The sequence below is a fragment of the Dermacentor albipictus genome, unplaced genomic scaffold (assembly GCF_038994185.2).
Source record: "Dermacentor albipictus isolate Rhodes 1998 colony unplaced genomic scaffold, USDA_Dalb.pri_finalv2 scaffold_11, whole genome shotgun sequence".
NCBI classification, from domain to species: Eukaryota; Metazoa; Arthropoda; class Arachnida; order Ixodida; family Ixodidae; genus Dermacentor; species Dermacentor albipictus.
Window position 1 is genome coordinate 1,303,350 of NW_027225565.1, and position 18,871 is coordinate 1,322,220.

Below are 18,871 nucleotides of genomic sequence, written 5' to 3' on the forward strand. Positions count from 1 at the left end.
ACTAGCTTTGACGTAAGTAGGGCATGTAAGTTTCCTATGAGTTAATAAATTTAATTTGTACATTTGGATACGTCATTTATTTACCCTGATGCTCATGCACCATCTGCAGACCTGCCGCGGTGGCTTAGTGATTATGGTGTTGCGCTGCCAAGCACGAGGTCGTGGCATCAAATCGCAGCCGCGTCGGCGGCACTTCGATAGGGGCGAAATGTGAGAACTCCCGCGCATTGGGCGCATGTTAAAGATTTCGTGGTGGTCATAATATCCTCCGTAGTATCCTCACTACGGCGTGACTTTCAAACCAATCGTGGTTTTGGCCCGCAAAACCCCGTAATTCAAGATAATTCAAAACACCATCTGCAGCGCGTACAAGACTTTTCACGTACTCCACTGCGGCTGCGTCCTTGATACAGTCTATCCGGTTTTTTTCTTATCATTTTGGAGGTTCATTATCCCCTTTTGATTGCCTGTTCGTATCTGTGATCTATTTTCCATTTTCTAATGTGAGAAGTGACATCTGACTCCACCGTCTATCAGTGTCCATATCTCTTTACAAAGCTATGAGCCCAGCAATGTTAGAAAAGAATATTCGCATCCTCATGCTACTACTACGCGACTATAACGCCATAGCGTTATCGGGATTGGCTCATATACATATTGGATTATGCCATCTACGAAAACCGCTCGCTTGACTCTGCGTCGATGTCTCCAACGTTCTGGCGCAGTGTGCTGTGTGACGTAGAACATTTTAATGAGACGTTGACACTATGTAAGAACATATAACGCCTTCGCAGACTGCGTGACAGCACCCACAGAAACAGTTATGCATTGTGTTTGTGTGTCTCCGTCCTTCCTTCTATCTCTGTCGCAATAAAAAACTTTATTTTTGTTACCACAACGGATGGTTCATGCGACGATCTCTACTATGTCTAGCTTTAACAGCTGAGCAGAACACTTGAGAACAAAAGGAAGACAAGACAAGGACTTCAATTCTGCTCCTTGTGCTTTTCTTGTCTCCTTTTTGTCCAACGTCTACAGTTCAGCTGATGAATTCGCCTTAGCCATGCACGAACTACCTGATATGAATATTATTTGGACGATCTTTACTTCTCCTTTTCAGGCTATACTGAAATTATTTTCTCACTCAGATAACGCTGCTGCATAAAAACTCACTCCATCTGCAGTGATCGCATGAACATGAAGGCGCCATAGCGGTAGGAGTAGACTTGCGCCGCCACAGCCACGGTTGCTGCTGCAGACAAGACCGCCAGGCACACTCCTCCAATCAGGGCCTTCCTGTTTTTCAATTGCGTGTGTGCGTGTGTTCAGAAGAGAAAAAGGAACACACATTACTTATTATGCTGTGAAACTGCGTCGTTAACAACATCTTTAAGGTCGCGTAAATACTGACAGAAATCATGGTTTATAGGCATATGATGAGTGTTTTTTTTCTCCCTCTCTATTACAACTATTTGAGCACACTGCAAATGTTTTAGATCCTAGTACGGACACCGTTCATACCTGAAATTGAGATCTGATACATATTCAGTCTTATAGTTCGTTTACTGGCGATCAACGGCGCCAACACGAAAAGCTAGAAGAAACAAGGTGATTGAGGACATTGAGAAATCGAGGACCCAAAGTACAGAGATGCTATCGACTGGGCGTATACGAAAAAGCGCACTTTTTCCAAGGGGGTCACGAAGCTTCGGGCAAAAAGCGGTCCAGAACCAAGTGTCACCGACATCAGCAAGGGCGGTTATGGGAGCAGCGATCGAAGCGCGACTATGTGAAGAGGGAACAAACACTCAGAAAGAAAAAAAACGTTTTTATTGAAAAACAGCCACTGCTTGATTTCATTCGGCAGAAATAAAATTACTAATCAATGTTATATACGTGTGACGAGGAAAGAAAGATTAACTGTCTTTTACTTTAGCATTAACAATAAATGCCTACTTTCGCGCACCCGCGGAAGACACGTCACCATCGAATAGAATGCAATGTAGCTCTTGGAAGGCGTGCGTTCACAAGTTCATCTGCTACTTTATAAGCACGCCTCGTACGTTGTGTTGTTTTACTTGTTCACGTTGGTCTGAATTATGATGGCGCAGTGTCTTGCGATTGCGTTTAGTATTTGTTCAAGATGTTCAGTCAAAAGTAGGGAGTTAATACCACCAGATCATTGTTAACCTTAGCTGCCTTCATGTGGCTCTGCCGACCGACGGTCCTTTGCGTCCGACGATGCGAGCAGTACTCAACACCCAAAGATTTCTTCGGCTTAGAAAGAAATTACGTTCTGTGTATGGGTGAAATTTTGACAGCTGTGGCCTAACGCTTTTCTGCGTCGTTTCCCGCAATCAGAGCTCGAACCGCTCGTGCAGTCGAACTGCGGGTCCTTCTAAAATACAGCTCCAATGGCAGGCCACTAAAACAAACTTCACGATTTTGGGAACAATAATGGCGTGGAATGGAAATGGAATGGAAATGGCTTCACATTATTACAGCGGAGCTTGCTTAGGCAAGTTTCTAGTGTTTCGTGATTTGCGTAGGCAAAAATGATGGTGGCGTCTTTAGAATTAAAATAGCTGAAGCATAAGGAAAAATCGTATCAGTGTATGTGTCCCAGCTGCGTTTGAGGCAACACGCCGCGGTTCCTTAGTAGCTATGGCATTGGGCTGCTGGCGGCCAGGTTTTTTTTTTTAAGTTTGCGGCCAGATGAGTCAAAAACGGTGACGGATGATGGTTCGATGCGTTGCGATCTGCGCAAACAACGACAGTGCGGCCGTTGTGCCCTATGCCTAACTGACGACGGGAGAGAGCACTGCCGTGGAATGTTCCGACGCGTGCGCCATACACAGACTGGGGACGGAATCCTTGTCGCCGCCGGTATGCGTTCATCCCGGAACGTCAAAGAAGCGTCCGTCAAGAACCGTCCGCGGTTATCGTGACGTCGTGTTACATACAGGTGAAGTGGGGGTGGTCCAAAAAAGTCTTTGATCAATCGCTGAGCGCTCATTGCAAAATTGGAATAGAAAAGTTTGGAATAGCTTTACGTTATAGCGCCCAGGGGCGCTATAACGTAAAACTATTCCAAACTTTTCTATTCCAATTCTGCTATCTCAGCCTTCCGCAATTGGTCAAAAACTTTTTTGGACCCCCCCCCCCCCCACTTCACCTGTCTGGAACACGACGTCACGAAAGCAGCAATACCTCCCCATCTGATATGATGTGTACACACTGATCATGCATGATTGGACCGAACAAAAGAGAAATAGTTATTTCTTATTCGACGCCTTTTCGCTATGAGACCTCGGCTATTGGCAAAAATTTTTAGGGCTGCACCCGCTTCACCTGCTTGTCACGCGACCTTACAAAAAAGCGAAAACTCACCACGTCAAAGGGACGTGTACGCGTTAAAGATGCATTAATATGCCGAACAAGACTGAATTTTCTTCTGAATAGCCGCAGGCTGGGCCACGATTAATTAGCGATGCCTTTTCCCGAAGCTAATGCCTTTCGTGCTTTTTTAAACCTGTGGATACCCGTTATTTCGCTCTCTTTTGGACTGTATTTCTTTTTCTTTTCTGCCTTACATGGATTTTCAAAATCGTGCTGCTGATTCTTGGACCTGCCAATATAGCGACGCGGCTGCGATACCGTAGTCAATAACCCTGTCTCCTTCTACGTCCCTAGTTCCTATATGTACGTTCCCTGACATCAAAAAATTCAGCTGGCAGTAGGCGCTTGTATTTGTAGTACCTCACACCTAGCTAACCACACACCTACCTTCGCGTACTTTGGTGCTTTGCGCTGAATTCTAATCCTGAACTTAGAACAACTCACTCGAATCGTTGTCCTAACTCTATGGATATAGCGTTTGCATGGGGGGTCGGCACTCCAGGGGCCCCTAGACCACTTTGAGCTTGAGGGCGACCGGACTCTTTCTCTCTCGCCATCGCTACCCTCCCCATGGGTGCTGACTCTACCTGCCCACCGCAGTGACTTAGCGGCTATGATGTTCCGCTACTAAGCACGAGGTCGCGGGATCAAATCTAGGTTGCGGCCGCGCATTTCGATGGGGGCGAAATTCAAAAATGCTGGTAACCCGAGCATTAGTAGCATGTTGAAGATCGTGGTTTTGGCCCTTAAAGCTCCAGAATTCAGTTGTATCTCTTCCTCGATCTGTACTTTTCTAGGAGACACATTGACATTGTGTCAGTTCTGAACGTCAGGTTGGAGCTTTCGTTGTTGTTAATTTATTTAAAAACACTCCGCATGCTTCAGCTACACGCTGTTGCTGCCGGAAGCGGGCCAAGGGCATGACAAGGTACGCTAGTTGAAATCAGTTGATTGCGCCCGAGAAGCAAGCAAGACGAGGAAGGGCGAACGTCCTACTGGCATGGCAAATGCGTGCTATCATACATATAAGAACTGGTGCCCGTCGTATATAGAGCATTAGACAGCTGTTACCCTGGTGACCTCAAACTCTGGTGACGTCACAAGTCACAAGGTATGATAATGGACCGGAAGATCAAGGAGAATAGTACGCGATTTTTGTTTTAATTACCGGCTGTGCCTTATGAGCCTCTTCAGGTAGACAAGCAAACTCAACCTGCTCTTGTCTAGTTGGTGTAAACGCCCTGAAATAGGCACATGTGTGCGTCCTCTCTCCTTGCACGAATTCTATGCGCAACTTCGTTGGATTAAAATTCGTAAGGAATTGTGAACATGAGTGCTGCGGAGCTGCTTGAAGTAGGTGAGTGTATTTTTTTTGTCCAGGCTTACCTTTTCATCAGCATGATGAATCCGAAACATGCAAGGTATATCTGGAAATCACACGAAAGAAACCACATGTGGACAGCACACTGAAAAAAAAAGGAAAGGAAAAGGAGCAGCTAAATGGTAATTCACTTTTCTATATCAGAATCAGAATCGGTTTTTATTGAGATCATTAGAATGATTACAAGTTGTTAATATTCAGAAGGAGGTCCCGAAGTCAAAAACTGCAATGGGACCTCCTTTACAAAGTAAACGTAATAAAACAAAAGTACAGCAGTTTCAACAAATTGTTAACATAGAAAAATTACAGGTTTTAGTATAAATAGCATGATTGAAGAAATACATATGCATAAATGCCAAGAAACAAAGCACTGTAACACAATCTCGTTGACAACTGATAAAGTAACTGTGTAAATGACGCGACGAACACAGTATAATTTTTAAACTTGAATGTATATGTGAGGCAAAAACAGAATCCTAATGGTATGGCAATGAAAATGAAATGAAGGCACCCTGAAAGAATTGTTGTGAGTATGGACTAGGCATCAGTATTCGACAGAATGTAATCTTTTGGTTGTTTCTTGAATTCGTGAATTTTAAGTGTTTTTATGTATAATGGTAGTGTGTTCCAGAATGCGATAGATGAAAAATGGATGCTCTGTTTGCCATAATTAGTATGTATTTTAGGTAAAGTGAAGTTCCCATTTATTGCAAACCTGGTAATATTAGTATTTAATAGAGAAGATTGTGGTAACAAGCTATCGCATCGTGTGTAATTGATTTGACGGAACAAAAAGGTACGTAGATAATATTTGACGAGTTGTGTGACCGTAGGAATGTGATTAGTTCGTAAATGATATGAGGCGTTGTTGTTATATGGGCTAAATGTAATTATCCTAATAGCCTGATTCTGTAGGATTTGCAATGAGTTTAAATGGGTTATGTAAGTGTTTTCTCAGCAAGTAACGAAGTAGTTAACGTGGGAATGAATAAATGAAAAGTATAATGATAGAAATATTTGATGGTCCAATATGTTTAGTGCTTTTAGAAATACCCTAATCCCGTAGGTAATCTTCTGTTTTAGTTTCGTGAAGTGTTCAGTAAATTTCAAATGTTTGTCTACTTCTATGCCAAGATAATTGCATGAGAAACTTGCAAGGATAGGACTTCCACCAAAAAAGAAAGGAGGAATGGAGTGAAGTGTTTGTTGGTGGGAAGTGAATACAACAAATTTTGTTTTCGACGGGTTTATCTGTAGCTGGTTAGCATGGCACCACTCCAACAGGCTGTGTAAATCGCCATTAAGGTTAGATACTAAGGTTGTAATACATTTATTGGAATTAATAATAGTAGTATCATCTGCATAAAGTATGCATTTCGAAGAGGACAGGCAGTTAGGGTGATCATTGACGTACAATAAAAGTAAAAGCGGACCCAATATGGAACCCTGGGGCACGCCAATATTAGTGAACATGGTTTTAGAATGAACGCCCGAAATGGCTACTACCTGCATTCTGTTTGTTAAGTAATTTTGTAGTACCAAGAGTGCTGGGCCGGTAATTCCCAATGATTCAAGCTTACGTAATAACATGCGGTGATTTATTTTCTCAAACGCTTTGCTTAAATTTACAAACACTGAAGCTGCATTATTCCCTTCATCGATAGCGAGTTTTAGTTGATCGGTTAGAGCAACAAGAGCCAGTTCGGTCGAGTAACCCGAGCGAGAGCCGTATTGGAATGATGAGAGAATGTTAAGTTTTATAACGTAATTAGTTAAACGTCTTTCTATTAGCTTTTCGATTACCTTACTAAAGAAAGGTAATACACAGATGGGGCGATAATTGGAATGTAAAGAGCGGTCACCTTTCTTAGAAATTGGGGTGATCTTGCCTTGTTTTAGTTCTTTTGAGAAACTGCCTGATTTAAACATGACCTTGATTGTGTCTGCAAGGACATCACTTATTAAGGGAGCAATTAATTTTATATGGGAAGGGTGTAATTTATCGATGCCGGCGCTGGTTATTTTCACGTTGTTTATAATGTTTAGAACTTCCTGGGATGTAGTTGTAAATAAAAAGAAAGAATGTGGCAGGTGCTGGGGCACGGGATTGTCATGCGCAGGTGACTGTAGCTCGCTGCTAAAGAAGAAATCAGCAAGCGCATCAGCTATTTCTTTGGCGGTCTTGTATACCTTATCCTGATAAGCAATTTCTGTGATAGCTTCGCGATTATTTGCCCAGTTTAAGAAGGAGTTAACAATATCCCATTTCTTTTTTACGTTTTTACCGCATTCAAAAATTTTTCTTTCGTACCATGTTTTTTTCAGCTTTTTTCAATGCGGCAGAAAGCTGGTTAGAAAACTTTTCTTGTTAAATGGTTGTCGTTTGGTTTTTCTTATAAAGATTATCCTTTTTGCGCATTAAAGCTAAGAGCTTATCTTTTATCCATAGATTTTGAGGCGACGCGTACTTCTTTTTGCATTTAACTTGAACGGAATGACGATCAACACATGACTTTAAGCAAAGAGTTAAGCAGTGCAAATGCTTTTTGTGGATCATTTGTAGAAAAGATGGGGGAACAGTCAAGGTTCGACACGGCGTCAAGGAATGATTCTTTGTCTAGTATAACCTTCGTGTACGTGATTTTTACGGAGTCATGAGTATAGTGAAAGCTTAAGAATATAGGATAGTGAGCAGTTATGACGGTCATTATAACACCTGCGTCTGGTGGAAATGCGAAATTTGATAATGCATGGTCAATTAATGTACCTATGGGGTGGTTAGCACATCGTGTCGGTATCTTAATTAAACATTCATAACCAAAGCTGTTAAACAATCAGAATAATGTAAATCATTAGTAGACGTACTATCAGCGAGGTTAATGTTGATGTCGCCTATAATTATTACATTTTTGTTTTCATCTGCTAGCAGTCCCCTGACTTTATGGAGAGCAGTACAGAAATCTATTGCTGATGACGTGGGTGAACGATATATGCAACCAATTATTAGGTCTTTGTTGTCTATGTTGAGGAAGTCATTCATGAGGTCAATCTAAACGCCTTCACAATTAGTTACATTAAGTTCAAGAACGTTCCTTCGGTTGTAAGTAATATCTGAATAGATATACAGCGCTGCTCCGCCATGGTTGCTGAACGGACGATTGGAGTATTCAGGAACAAAACTAGAAAAACAGCAAAGGTATTTATCGTGGTCGCTCAACCAAGTTTCAGATACTCCGATGACTGAAAATGGGAAAGTGAATGAAGAAACGAGATCGGAGAATTCATTGAAGTGCTTGCGCAGAATGCGCGCATTCGAGTGCAAGACAGATCGCTGATGATTTGAAAGTAGTTTATTTAACTGGTTAGCTGTTAGATAGGACGAAATTGTGAGACTTGCCTAGGTGACAGGCGTGGCGCAAAGGTGACTTAGAGTTAGATTATCACTCAAAGGTCGGATTCGGTTGCGATGCGAAAGACGCGGCTTTCAGTTGTTTTCCGGGCCTTGATTTGACAGTTTTCTGTCCATAGAAATCTCCAGTTTTTCGTTTTTTTCAGACCCAAGTCTTCGGAAAAGAGAGCTTTGTTTTCAAGTGTTAAGTGTTCATTAACTGTTCAGTTCAGCCTTATACAGTTCACTAAATATACAACTCTCCAACAGACGTACTCTATGAGTGATCATCATATGCATCCTGGCGCATGCCGCTGCGATTAGGTTTCCGAGAAAACTGTCTGTTGCAGTGTCGGACGCACCTGGTGCGTCTACTTATCTTATCATTGCTCTATCATTGTTGTAGCATTGATCTATGCATTGTTCAAATCGTCATCATCATCATCACTAGCCTGTTTTATGTCCATGGGAGGACGAAGGCCTCTCTCTGCGATCTCCAATTACCCCTGTCCTGCGCCAACCGATCCCAACTAGCGCCCGCGAATTTTCTAATTTCATCGCTCCAACTATTCTTCTGCCATCCTCGACATCGTTTCCCTTCTCTTGGTACACATTCTGTAAACCTAATGGTCCAACGGTTATCTTCCCAGCGCATTACATGACCTGCCCAGCTCCATATTTTTCTGTTAATGTCAATTAGAATATCGACCATACCCATTTGCTCTCTGATCAAAACCGCTCTCTTTCTGTCTCTTAACGTTATTCCTAGCAATCATTCCATCGCTCTTTGCGCGGTTCTTCACTTGTTCTCAAGCTTCTTTGTCAATCTCCAAGTCTCTGCCTCATATGTCAGCACTGGTAAAATGCACTGAATGTACACCTTCCTTTTCAATGATAATGGTAAACTTCCAGTCAGGAGCAGACAATGTCTGCCGTACGTGATCCAACCCATTTTTACTCTATGAATTGCCTTCTCATGATCAGGGTTCCTTGTGATTAATTCACCCAGGTAGACATACTTCTTCACAGATTCTAGAGGCTGACTCGCGATCCCGAACTTCTGTTCATTTATCGGCTATTCATCTTTATCTTTGTTCAGCATATTAATCTTCAACCCCACTCTTACACTCTCTCTGTTAAGGTCTCAATCATTTCTTGTAACTCGTCTACATTGTTGCTGAATAGAACAATGTCTTCGGCAAACCGAAGGTCGCTGAGATATTCGCCGTTGATCCCTACTCGTAAGCTTTCCCAGTTTAATAGCCTGAATACTTCTTCCAAGCACGCAATGAATAGCATTGGAGAGATTGTGGCTCCCTCTCTGACCCCTTTCTTTATAGGTGTCTTCCTGCTTTTCTTCTGTAGAATTAAGGCAGCTGTAGAACCTCTGTAGATATTTTCCAAAGTATTTCCGTAAGCGTTCTGTACTCCTTGATTACGTAATGCCTCTATGACTGCTGGTATCTCTACTGAATAAAACGCATTTTCGTAATCTGTGAAAGCCCTAGAGAGAGGCTGATTGTACTCTGCGGATTTCTCGATTACCTGACTGATGACATGGATATGATCCATTGTAGAGTATCCCTTCCTGAATCCAGCCTGTTTTTCTTGGTTGACTAAAGTCCAGTCTTGCCCTTGTACTATTGGAGAATATTTTGGTGAATATTTTATATAACACTGGTAGAAAGCTAATGAGCCTATAATTTTTCAATTCTTTAACGTCTCCCTTGTTGTGAATTAGTATAATCTTTGCATTCTTCCAGTTTTCTGGGACCCTAGCAGTCCACAGAAACTTCGTATGAAGAGCCGCCAGTTTTTAAAGCATTATGTCTCCTCCATCTTTGATTAAATCTACTGTTATTCCATCTTCTCCTGCCGCTCTTCCTCGTTTCCTTCTCTTGCAAGGCCCTTCTGACCTCATCGCTAGTTATAGGAGGAGTTTCTGTATCGTGTTTATTACTGTTTCTAATGGAGGTATCCTGACTCCTCTGGGTACTGTAGAGATCAGTATAGAATCCTTCCGCTAATTTTACTATATCTTAGAAACGGCTGATGATATTACCCTGTTTACCATAAATCTTAATTTTTACTATGCCAAGTTTATTTTTCACTGATATCAGGCTGCGTCCATTTTTTATGGCTTCTTCAGCCTTTTTCACGTTATAGTTTCGAATATCACTTATTTTCGCCTTGTTGATCAGTTTTGACAGTTCCGCAAATTCTATTGTATCTCTTGAGTTGGACACTTTCATTCTTTGTCGTTTCTTTATTAGGTCCTTTGTTACTTCGGAGAGCTTGCCTGCTGGTTGCATTGGTGCCTTATCTCCCACTTCAATTGGTGCCTCTGAAGCCAGTGTACAGGTACGGTTTCATTCATTACCTCTATGTCATCATCAACTCTCTGTTCTAAGGCTGGACATTTGTTTGCAACTGCCAGCCTGAATTTGTCTGCTTTTACCCTTACTGTTTCTAGGTTGACCTTTTCTTATTGACCAATTTTGATATTTCTCTCTTCAAACTGAGGTGAATCCTAGCGCTGACTAACCTATGGTAACGGCACTTTACTCTACCTATCATATCCACATCCTCGACTGTGCTGGGATCAGCAGGAAGTATGAAGTCAATTTGATTTCTTTTTTGACCATTAGGGCTTTTCCAGGTCCACTGTCTGTTGCTACGCTTCCCGAAAAAGGTGCTCATTATTTGAAGCTTATTACTTTCTGCGAATCCTACCAGCATCTCTCCTCCAGCATTCCTAAAATGGACGTCGTAGATGTCAATTGCTTGTTCACTAGCCTGCTTGTTCCTGACTTTTGCATTGAAGTCGCACATTACTGCAGTATACTGAGTTTGAACTTTTTCATCGCTCATTCAACATCTTCGTAAAACTGATCTACTTCCTCATCATCGTGACTGGATGTTGGAGCGTAGGCTTGTACTACCTTTTATCTGTACCTCTTAATAAGTTTGATTACGACTACAGCTATCCTGTCGTTAATGCTGTAGAATTCGTCAATGCTGCCCGCTATGTGCTTATGGATTGGGAATCCCACCCCGTTTTGCTTCTTTTCTAGGAGTCCTCTATAGCAGAGGACATGTCCATTATTCAGCAAAGTACAAGCTTCACCAGTTCTTCTAATCTCACTAAGGCGGATGATATCCCAAACAATGTCTGATATTTCCTCAAAGAGTCCTGCTAAGCTAGCGTCACTGCAGAGGGTTCGGGCGTTAGACGTTGCAATGGTCACTTTCGATTGACAGCCTCTCCGGACCGAGAAATTCTTAGCACCCTCTGCTGCGTTACAGGTCTGACCACCGCGTTGGTCAGGTGTTCCGCAGCTGCTGGGGACTGAGGGCCATTGGGTAATTGAGTGAGTCAAATTCAGGAGGAACCACCCCACGCATGGTCAGTCTTCTGTGATTCCAAAGCAGCCCTACAGAGTGTACTCTCAGCACTGCGCCATGGATCACTTGAGCAGCTCATCGCAGAGATCAGAGAAGTCCACCATCGACTAGTCGACAATGGACACGATATAATATATCTGAGGTTGCCTAGTCACTGTGGCATACATGGCAATGATCGAGCTGACGCAGCTGCCCGATCTGCCCATGACGGCGTCAACTGCGTTGCCATTCCTTTTTCGAGAGCCGACGCAGCGAAAAAACTTTCCGTACTTGCGCGTGACCTGACATTAGCCCAATGGAATTCATCCGATTTCACAAGTGCATGCCTTCATACGCTGGACCCTAATTTACAGCTCCGTATTCCACCCGAGCTTCCACGACGTGACTGCACCCTTCTGGTGCATCTATGGCTTGGAGTAGCATTTTCAAATGCCTACTCTTTCCTTATCGAAATGGCCAGCAGCCCACTTTGTGACTTCTGCGGGTGCAATGAAACAATCGACCATCTTCTTTGTCAGTGCTCTCGTTTTAACCCATAAAGAGCGGTCCTCTCAGCCACCCTAGACAAACTGGACAAGCGCCCAATGTCAGAAAACAAGATCCTTGGAAACTGGCCTACGCGAACATCAGCACAATCTGCTATGAAGGCGCTGCTGCGATACTTGAAAAACACGGGACTTTCTGACAAATTGTGACTACACTGTGGGACGCAGGACTGTACGGTGACACTGCGAAAGACTAGGAACGCCTTTGCGGGCTGCGTGACAGTGCCAACAGAAACAGTTAGTGTGTACGTGCGTGTGTGTGTTTTGGTTTTTCTTTTCTTTTTTTATCCATCTCTCTCTCATCTATTGCATTCCCTTGCCCCTCCCCTAGTACAGGGTAGCCAACCGGAGATAATCTCGGGTTAACCTCTCTGTCTTTCCTTTGCCTTTCTCTCTCTCTTTCTCTCAAATCGCTGCCAGCAATAACAATAAAGGCCAGCATACGTAAAATGGGCTTCGTTTCCACAATTTATGAGTTGCTAAAAGTATATTCATTTTCTATGAAGTGTGAGCATAAAAAAAACCAACCGTCCTTCCGTCTCCTCGACCCCCCTATTCGCCAAAAGGAAAGTTCAGAACGCTTTCCTTTTTTCGTTTTTCTCGTGCCGTGTATCAAATAGCGCGGAGCTGAATGACAAGAAACTGAGTAAGGCTGAAAGCTTTAGTGCAATCCAACATATGTTAAGTGCATCTCATTACAATGTTTAGAAATAGCCGACACAAAATTTACACAATCTCACTAGTTGACTGTAGCGCGCTTAGCGAGATTTGCGGTAACTACGTGTTCTACCTCTACCCACCGTGTTGCCAGTGGCTATGGCGTTGCGCTGATGAGCTCGAGATCACGGGCTGAATACCAGAGGTGGCGGTGTCATTCCGATCGGGACGAAATGCCACGAAAAAAAAATAACGCACAAATCATCTCAAGATTACTGTCGAAGGCAATGCGATTATCATTCGAGCAATGTACTCCTGAAGTCAATTTTATTTACCGTGCGTTGTGGTCATTTTGGGACTCTCGTTGCGTCGGCTTTAAGCCGCTTAGCCCTATACGTCCTACGTTGCTGTGGCACTCGCTTGCCAAGGTCGCCAATGAGCATGGCGGCATGACGATGACTGTATAACCCCGACGCAGTAACGAAGATGCAATGAGGAAGAAGGAATGGTGTCGATAGAACGATAAAAGTGGTATAACTACGGCAGCATCACGACAATAAGATATCGTTTCTTAAATAATGACGATGGCATAACGACAACAGCGTCACGACGACATGAGCGCATTGAGATGACGATCAGTGCATAACGACGATGGTGTCACGACGATGGTGTGATGATGGTATTACAGCTTGATGACAATGATGGCACAACCATGACAGCATGACGGTGGCGGTATGATAATGGATGCGTGATAGCGACTGCCTGACGATGACGCAGTGATGATGATGGCTAGAAAAGGGGAGCATAATCACGATTGAATTACGATAGCATGGTTACCTGCGATGTAATGACGAACAAGAAATGACGTCCATGGATCGAAGAAAGCGGTATGACTATGACAGCATGATGACGGTCGGGTGATGTTACTTAAGTCATCACAAAGACAATGCGACTGCGTGAAGATGGCGTCATAATGAGAATGGTATGGCGAAGGATTTGCGACGATGATCGACGACGACCAGGGAATGACGAGCCGCATGTCGCAGTCAGAATGACCATGATGGAACTACCACTACGGCATTACGACGACGCAATTGCGACGACGCCATGACAACGATGTGAGGAAAATGGGATGACGATGAGTGTATAGTGACAGGAGCGTGGCGACAACTGTATCATGAATCCGATATGAGGGCGATGGCGTGACGAGTACGAGAACGGCATGGCGAGGGTCGGATGACCAAGCTGCAGTGACGACGATGACCCGACCAGGGTGGCAGGACGACTACGGTCTGACAACGGTTACGTAATAGCGACTGTCAGACGACGACGGTGTCATAATCGTAATTGAGTGACGACTGTATGGTTACAATAGATGACGAAGAAAGATTAACATCGATGGAGCGACAAAGGTGGTATGACGACGAGGGCATGACTGCAGCCGGATGACATTATACTTACACGTTATACGTGTGTGTGTGCGTGTGTGTGTGGGTGCGCGCGCGCGTGCGTGCGTGTGCGTGCGTGTGCGTGCGTGTGTGCGTGCGTGTGCGTGCGTGTGCGTGCGTGCGTGTGTGCGTGCGTGTGCGTGCGTGCGTGCGTGTGCGTGCGTGTGTGTGTGCGTGCGTGTGTGTGTGTGTGTGTGTGTGTGTGTGTGTGTGTGTGTGTTCTCCCCAATTTTGAGCTGCCAATACGAGTGTAAGCTGCAGGAACCAACTAGCGACATTTCCCCCTTGACAGCTTCGAATCTGTCGCTATCCTTAGACACCAAAAATTAAGTTTTGCAACCTCTGTTACCAAAGCACTTGGATATTAAAATCCTGAGAAATAATTTCCGGATTTCTTCTTGTTTTGTTTTGTACAGCGTTGCAGGTTGCTTCTTAGCTTATAGAGAATTGACCGTCTAAAATGTGACGCTTCCGTGGCACGAGGAGCTTTTCTTACCTATTTCTGACGTCCGTCAAGCTGTAAAGGCTAGATGTCGCAAGCATAAGTGATTGATTGACTCATTGATTGATTGAGTGATTTATTTATATATTTATTCATTTATTGATTGATTTTGAAGCCCTGTACGATTGCGTGAGCTATGGCAAGACTATGCGAGACATCGCAGCGGAGGGCTCTGGAATAATTTTTACCAACTCCCGTCTTTCGATGCATCCCTAAATCTAAGAACGGCCTTCTTACTTTCTGGAGATCCATTCTTTTCGCCTCTGTCGTTGGTTCGAACGGGGTCCGGATGTTGCCGTCCCCCCGTTATCGTTAGAATCGGCCGCGCGGGGCGACGCGTGATATAAAAAGAACAATGAGTAACGAAACGTGACGTGGCAGAATATGTGGGCCCAGGAACGTTCTTGCGCTTGGCCTCCAACGAGGTGCAGTTGCTGTGGCTGGGACTCATACCCGCGACCTTCATTGTTGGCACCAGAACTGCATATACTTACATGCAAAGCCACTGAGCTATCATTTCATTTTATCCTCATGATAACTTCGTGCCTTCTTGCGCAATGCCTTCTTGCGCACAGCTTGTTCTACGGACGGGACACAGCTGGGCAGCTTTGGCGCGGGGTGCGTCACTGACAGGCTGTTTGTCTTAATATGACAGGACTGCGCTGTGACTGGTTATCTGAACACGCTCTGTTAAATCGGAGCATTCTTAGCGTCAATTGCGCTCGAAAGTTCTAGAAAATCGGGCTTCAGTGAGCGCGGAAACAGCCCACGTGACCGAGTTGCAACCTTATCGTGAATATTTTACTGGCGTAGAAAAGTACCATCTTTTTTATGCGCTGAATGTTTGTGACGTGCGCCAGGGGTGTCCACCAAGAGCTCTGGCACGGCTTGAGGAACATGTCTTCTCTGATGTGGTCCGCCACAGGCCCGTTCATTAAGGCCGGATACACGAACGACACCAGTACGAGGAAAACTGGCGGGCCCGTCAATCTGCCGCGAAAAATGGGTGGGAGGAAGGAAAAATTTACGACCGTTTTCTGTCTCGAAAAATACCAACAGCGTAAAATCATGTCTTTTTTTATATGTATAGAGGTAGTGGGGCACGCATCGTCATTGTGAATGAAAACAAAAAGGCTCTCGACGTTTTTCCAGTGTGGCAAGTTAGGAATTCGGGTTTAGGATGTCAGCTCCACGTAATAGCCATACCTGTTTGCAAAGCGTTGTCCTCTCTCCCTCACTTCAGCGATCCTGCGCAGAGCAAACTTCAAAAACAAGTGCGACGCCCTTAGTTATGTTTGGGGTAAAACACATAAACACGAGATTCGGCGTTCATCTGCTCCATCCAAATAGAGGTTCGCCACCAGGTTTTTACTCGCGTTTTCTTTTTTTACCGGGCCTAGAAAAAGCGTTTCCGCTGGCTAAAGGAGAGATATAGTGAAAAGAAAGCACCTCGGCAAGAGGTACTCCAGTACAGGACATTAAAAATATTTCATAGGTGTTGCCTCAGCTCCCGAAGGAACACTGGAAGATTATCGCCCGCCCCAGGGGTGGTCTGGATGTTCAGAAAACGGGCTCCGCTCGGCTTGGTCGGGCCGTCGCCGCCGCGGCAGGACTCACGTCCGAGCAAGCTAGCCATGACATCGTCTGCCCCAACGCAACACAAAATATTATCGTCCTCAGCACCGCGTCTCGCGATAACGCAGATGCTTATCTAAAAATGAATTGCATCACCCTGGGCATCAAGCAGTACGAACTCAGCACTTACGAAGCCGCACCGCACGCCACGTGTAAGGGTGTCATACGTCAAATTGATGTGTCGGAGAGCCAGGCCGACCTAGACAGAAGCATTCTCAACGAGAGAAATCCGTTAGCCCTGGGAGCCAGGCGAATCAAGAATAGCGAAACGGTAGTCATCGTTTTCGACGGCTACAAGGTCCCCAACTTCGTATTCTACGGCTCGGCGCTAGTCAACTGTTCCTTGTACCTCAGGCAGCACGACTGCTGCTATGCCTGTGGTAGACTAGGCCACAGAGCCGACGTCTGCCCAGCGCCGGAGGACAAGCTATGCAGGAAATGTGGGGCCAACAACCCCGACGACAACCACACCTGCTCGCCTACTTGCAGCCTCTGCGGGGGCCCGCACGCCACAGCGGACAAGATTTGCAAGCAAAGGTTCCAACTCCCGTACATCGTTCGGCGGAGGAGAAGGGAAAGAAATGCGGAATCCAGGAAGCGAGACCCGTCACCAGCGCAGACAAGCGCCGACAGCGAACCAGCTAGAACATCGAGCAGGCGCTCCCGCTCGAGAAGCCGCTCGAGGTCCAGCTGTTCCCGGTCCAGGTCCAGGAGCCGTTCCAGGTCGAGGTCCCGCGGTCGCTCCAGATCGGGAAGCCACTCCCGGGGCCCACAGAACAGGGTCCGGTTCGAGGAGCCAGCCGGTGCTGGGAAACAAGGCGCCACTTGGGCAGACAGGGTGCGGAGTGGAGGAAGAACTGCCGTAAAGGTAACTGGGGGTGCGGCGCCAGAGCATGGTTCGTCGGAAATAGCTCAGCTTAGAAAAGAAAATGCCGAGATGCGCAGCATAATTGAGTTAATGCGAGCCGAAATAGCAGAGCTCAGAAAGGCTAATCAACCTCACCACGTCCCAGTCCCTTGTTCAACCCCCTCAGGAATCCCTTCGGCGACCCCCTCTCCCCAAACCCCTCGGGGACCTCACGCCGTTCCAGTCCCTAGTTCATCCCCTTCGGGGACCCCCTCTCCCCAAACCACAGACGTTCCCATGGTCGTGGATGCGAGCCACTCGGGCAACCCAGCCAAAAGAAAGGCCGTTCCCAGCATGCCCGAAAATGTACCGGCTAAAGCCAAGTCCGAAGTCAGAGAAATGTTGAATTCAATCTGCTACGAGATCAAGAAGATTACCGATCGACTATCTGCAGTGGATCAGCGACTCTTGGTCGTGGATCAGAAGTTAGACGCACAAAACGTCAAAATTCAATGCTTAGAAAACAGAATGCCAGAGATAGAGTCCAAGGTGCAGCAAATGGACATCATGACGTCAACCCACGTACGTCCAGTTTACTTCACGGATGGCGCGTTGGTACCTACGCCGCCATCACTGCACATTCCCGGACCGATTAATAGAACCACCTCCCTCGAGACCCTAGTAGCAACGCCGGAAGGCGCTCTATGCAGCAAGGATGGCGCCACACACCCAATTTAGGATTTGGCAGTGGAACTGCAGGGGACTCCGCCATAAAAGATGCACCCTGCAGCAGTTTGTTCGCACTCACAAAGAAAAGCCACATGTTATATTATTGCAAGAAACGATGACTGATCAGGTTTCACTCCCGGGATACAAAGCTCTTACTCTACGTGGGGATGGCAGAGGAATCTGCACATTAGTCAGCAACAAGTTCACTTTCGTCGCACACGATCTAGGGGTCCGGCCTAGCAAGACGGAGACCTCCCTAGTAGAAGTCATCCCAAGCCAATCCAATACCTCTAGCATTTTTATACTTAACGTATATAGCAGCCCGAGCGATCACAGACAACGTTTCAAAACCATCATCACTAGAGCAACGAAACTCGCCGGAAACTCTCCCCTGGTTGTGGCCGGCGATTTCAACGCCCCCTTTCACGCGTGGAACTACACGCACGACACGGTCAAGGGCAGAAGCCTGTGGCAGGAGGCGGGAGATGCGGGACTCTCTCTATTGACGGACCCAGCCTTTCCCACCAGACGGGGCACCTCCTCGACCAGGGACTCTGTCCCGGATCTCGCCTTTGTTAAAAACGCTGGCTCAGCCATGTGGTCGAATCTGCTCATAGACCTCGGTAGTGATCACTACATCACGGTCACCAGCTTACAAGTGGAGCAGAAAAGAAAGAAGGCGTTCTCGGTGCCTGACTGGGACAAATTCCGTGAGGTTCGCAAGGCCCGCGCCGCCCGTGGAGAAAAGCCGGAGAGTCTCGTCCAGTGGTGCGCACTAATTCTGCAAGATGTCTGCTCCACCACCAAAACCATAGAGACGGATCTACAGACAGACAAAATGGATAGCAGGCTAGCACACCTTCTCGAGGCTAAGCAATCACTTCTCGAGAGGTGGAAAAGCCAACGCTTGAATCGCAAGCTCAGAAAAAAGATAG

General features: G+C 45.6%; 1 protein-coding gene across 1 annotated transcript in view; it reads right to left on the reverse strand.

The window, feature by feature from the left end:
- Positions 1-18,871, reverse strand: part of LOC139051354 (nose resistant to fluoxetine protein 6-like) — an 89,772-nt gene that overhangs the window by 51,820 nt on the left and 19,081 nt on the right. Inside the window, exons 2-6 of the mRNA XM_070528374.1 lie at positions 16,999-17,166; positions 16,228-16,369; positions 15,547-15,715; positions 4,786-4,826; positions 1,174-1,296 (exon numbers count right to left, since the gene is read on the reverse strand). Coding sequence (XP_070384475.1) covers positions 1,174-1,296; positions 4,786-4,826; positions 15,547-15,715; positions 16,228-16,369; positions 16,999-17,166 — 643 coding nt within the window. The remainder of the gene's footprint in view (positions 1-1,173; positions 1,297-4,785; positions 4,827-15,546; positions 15,716-16,227; positions 16,370-16,998; positions 17,167-18,871) is intronic.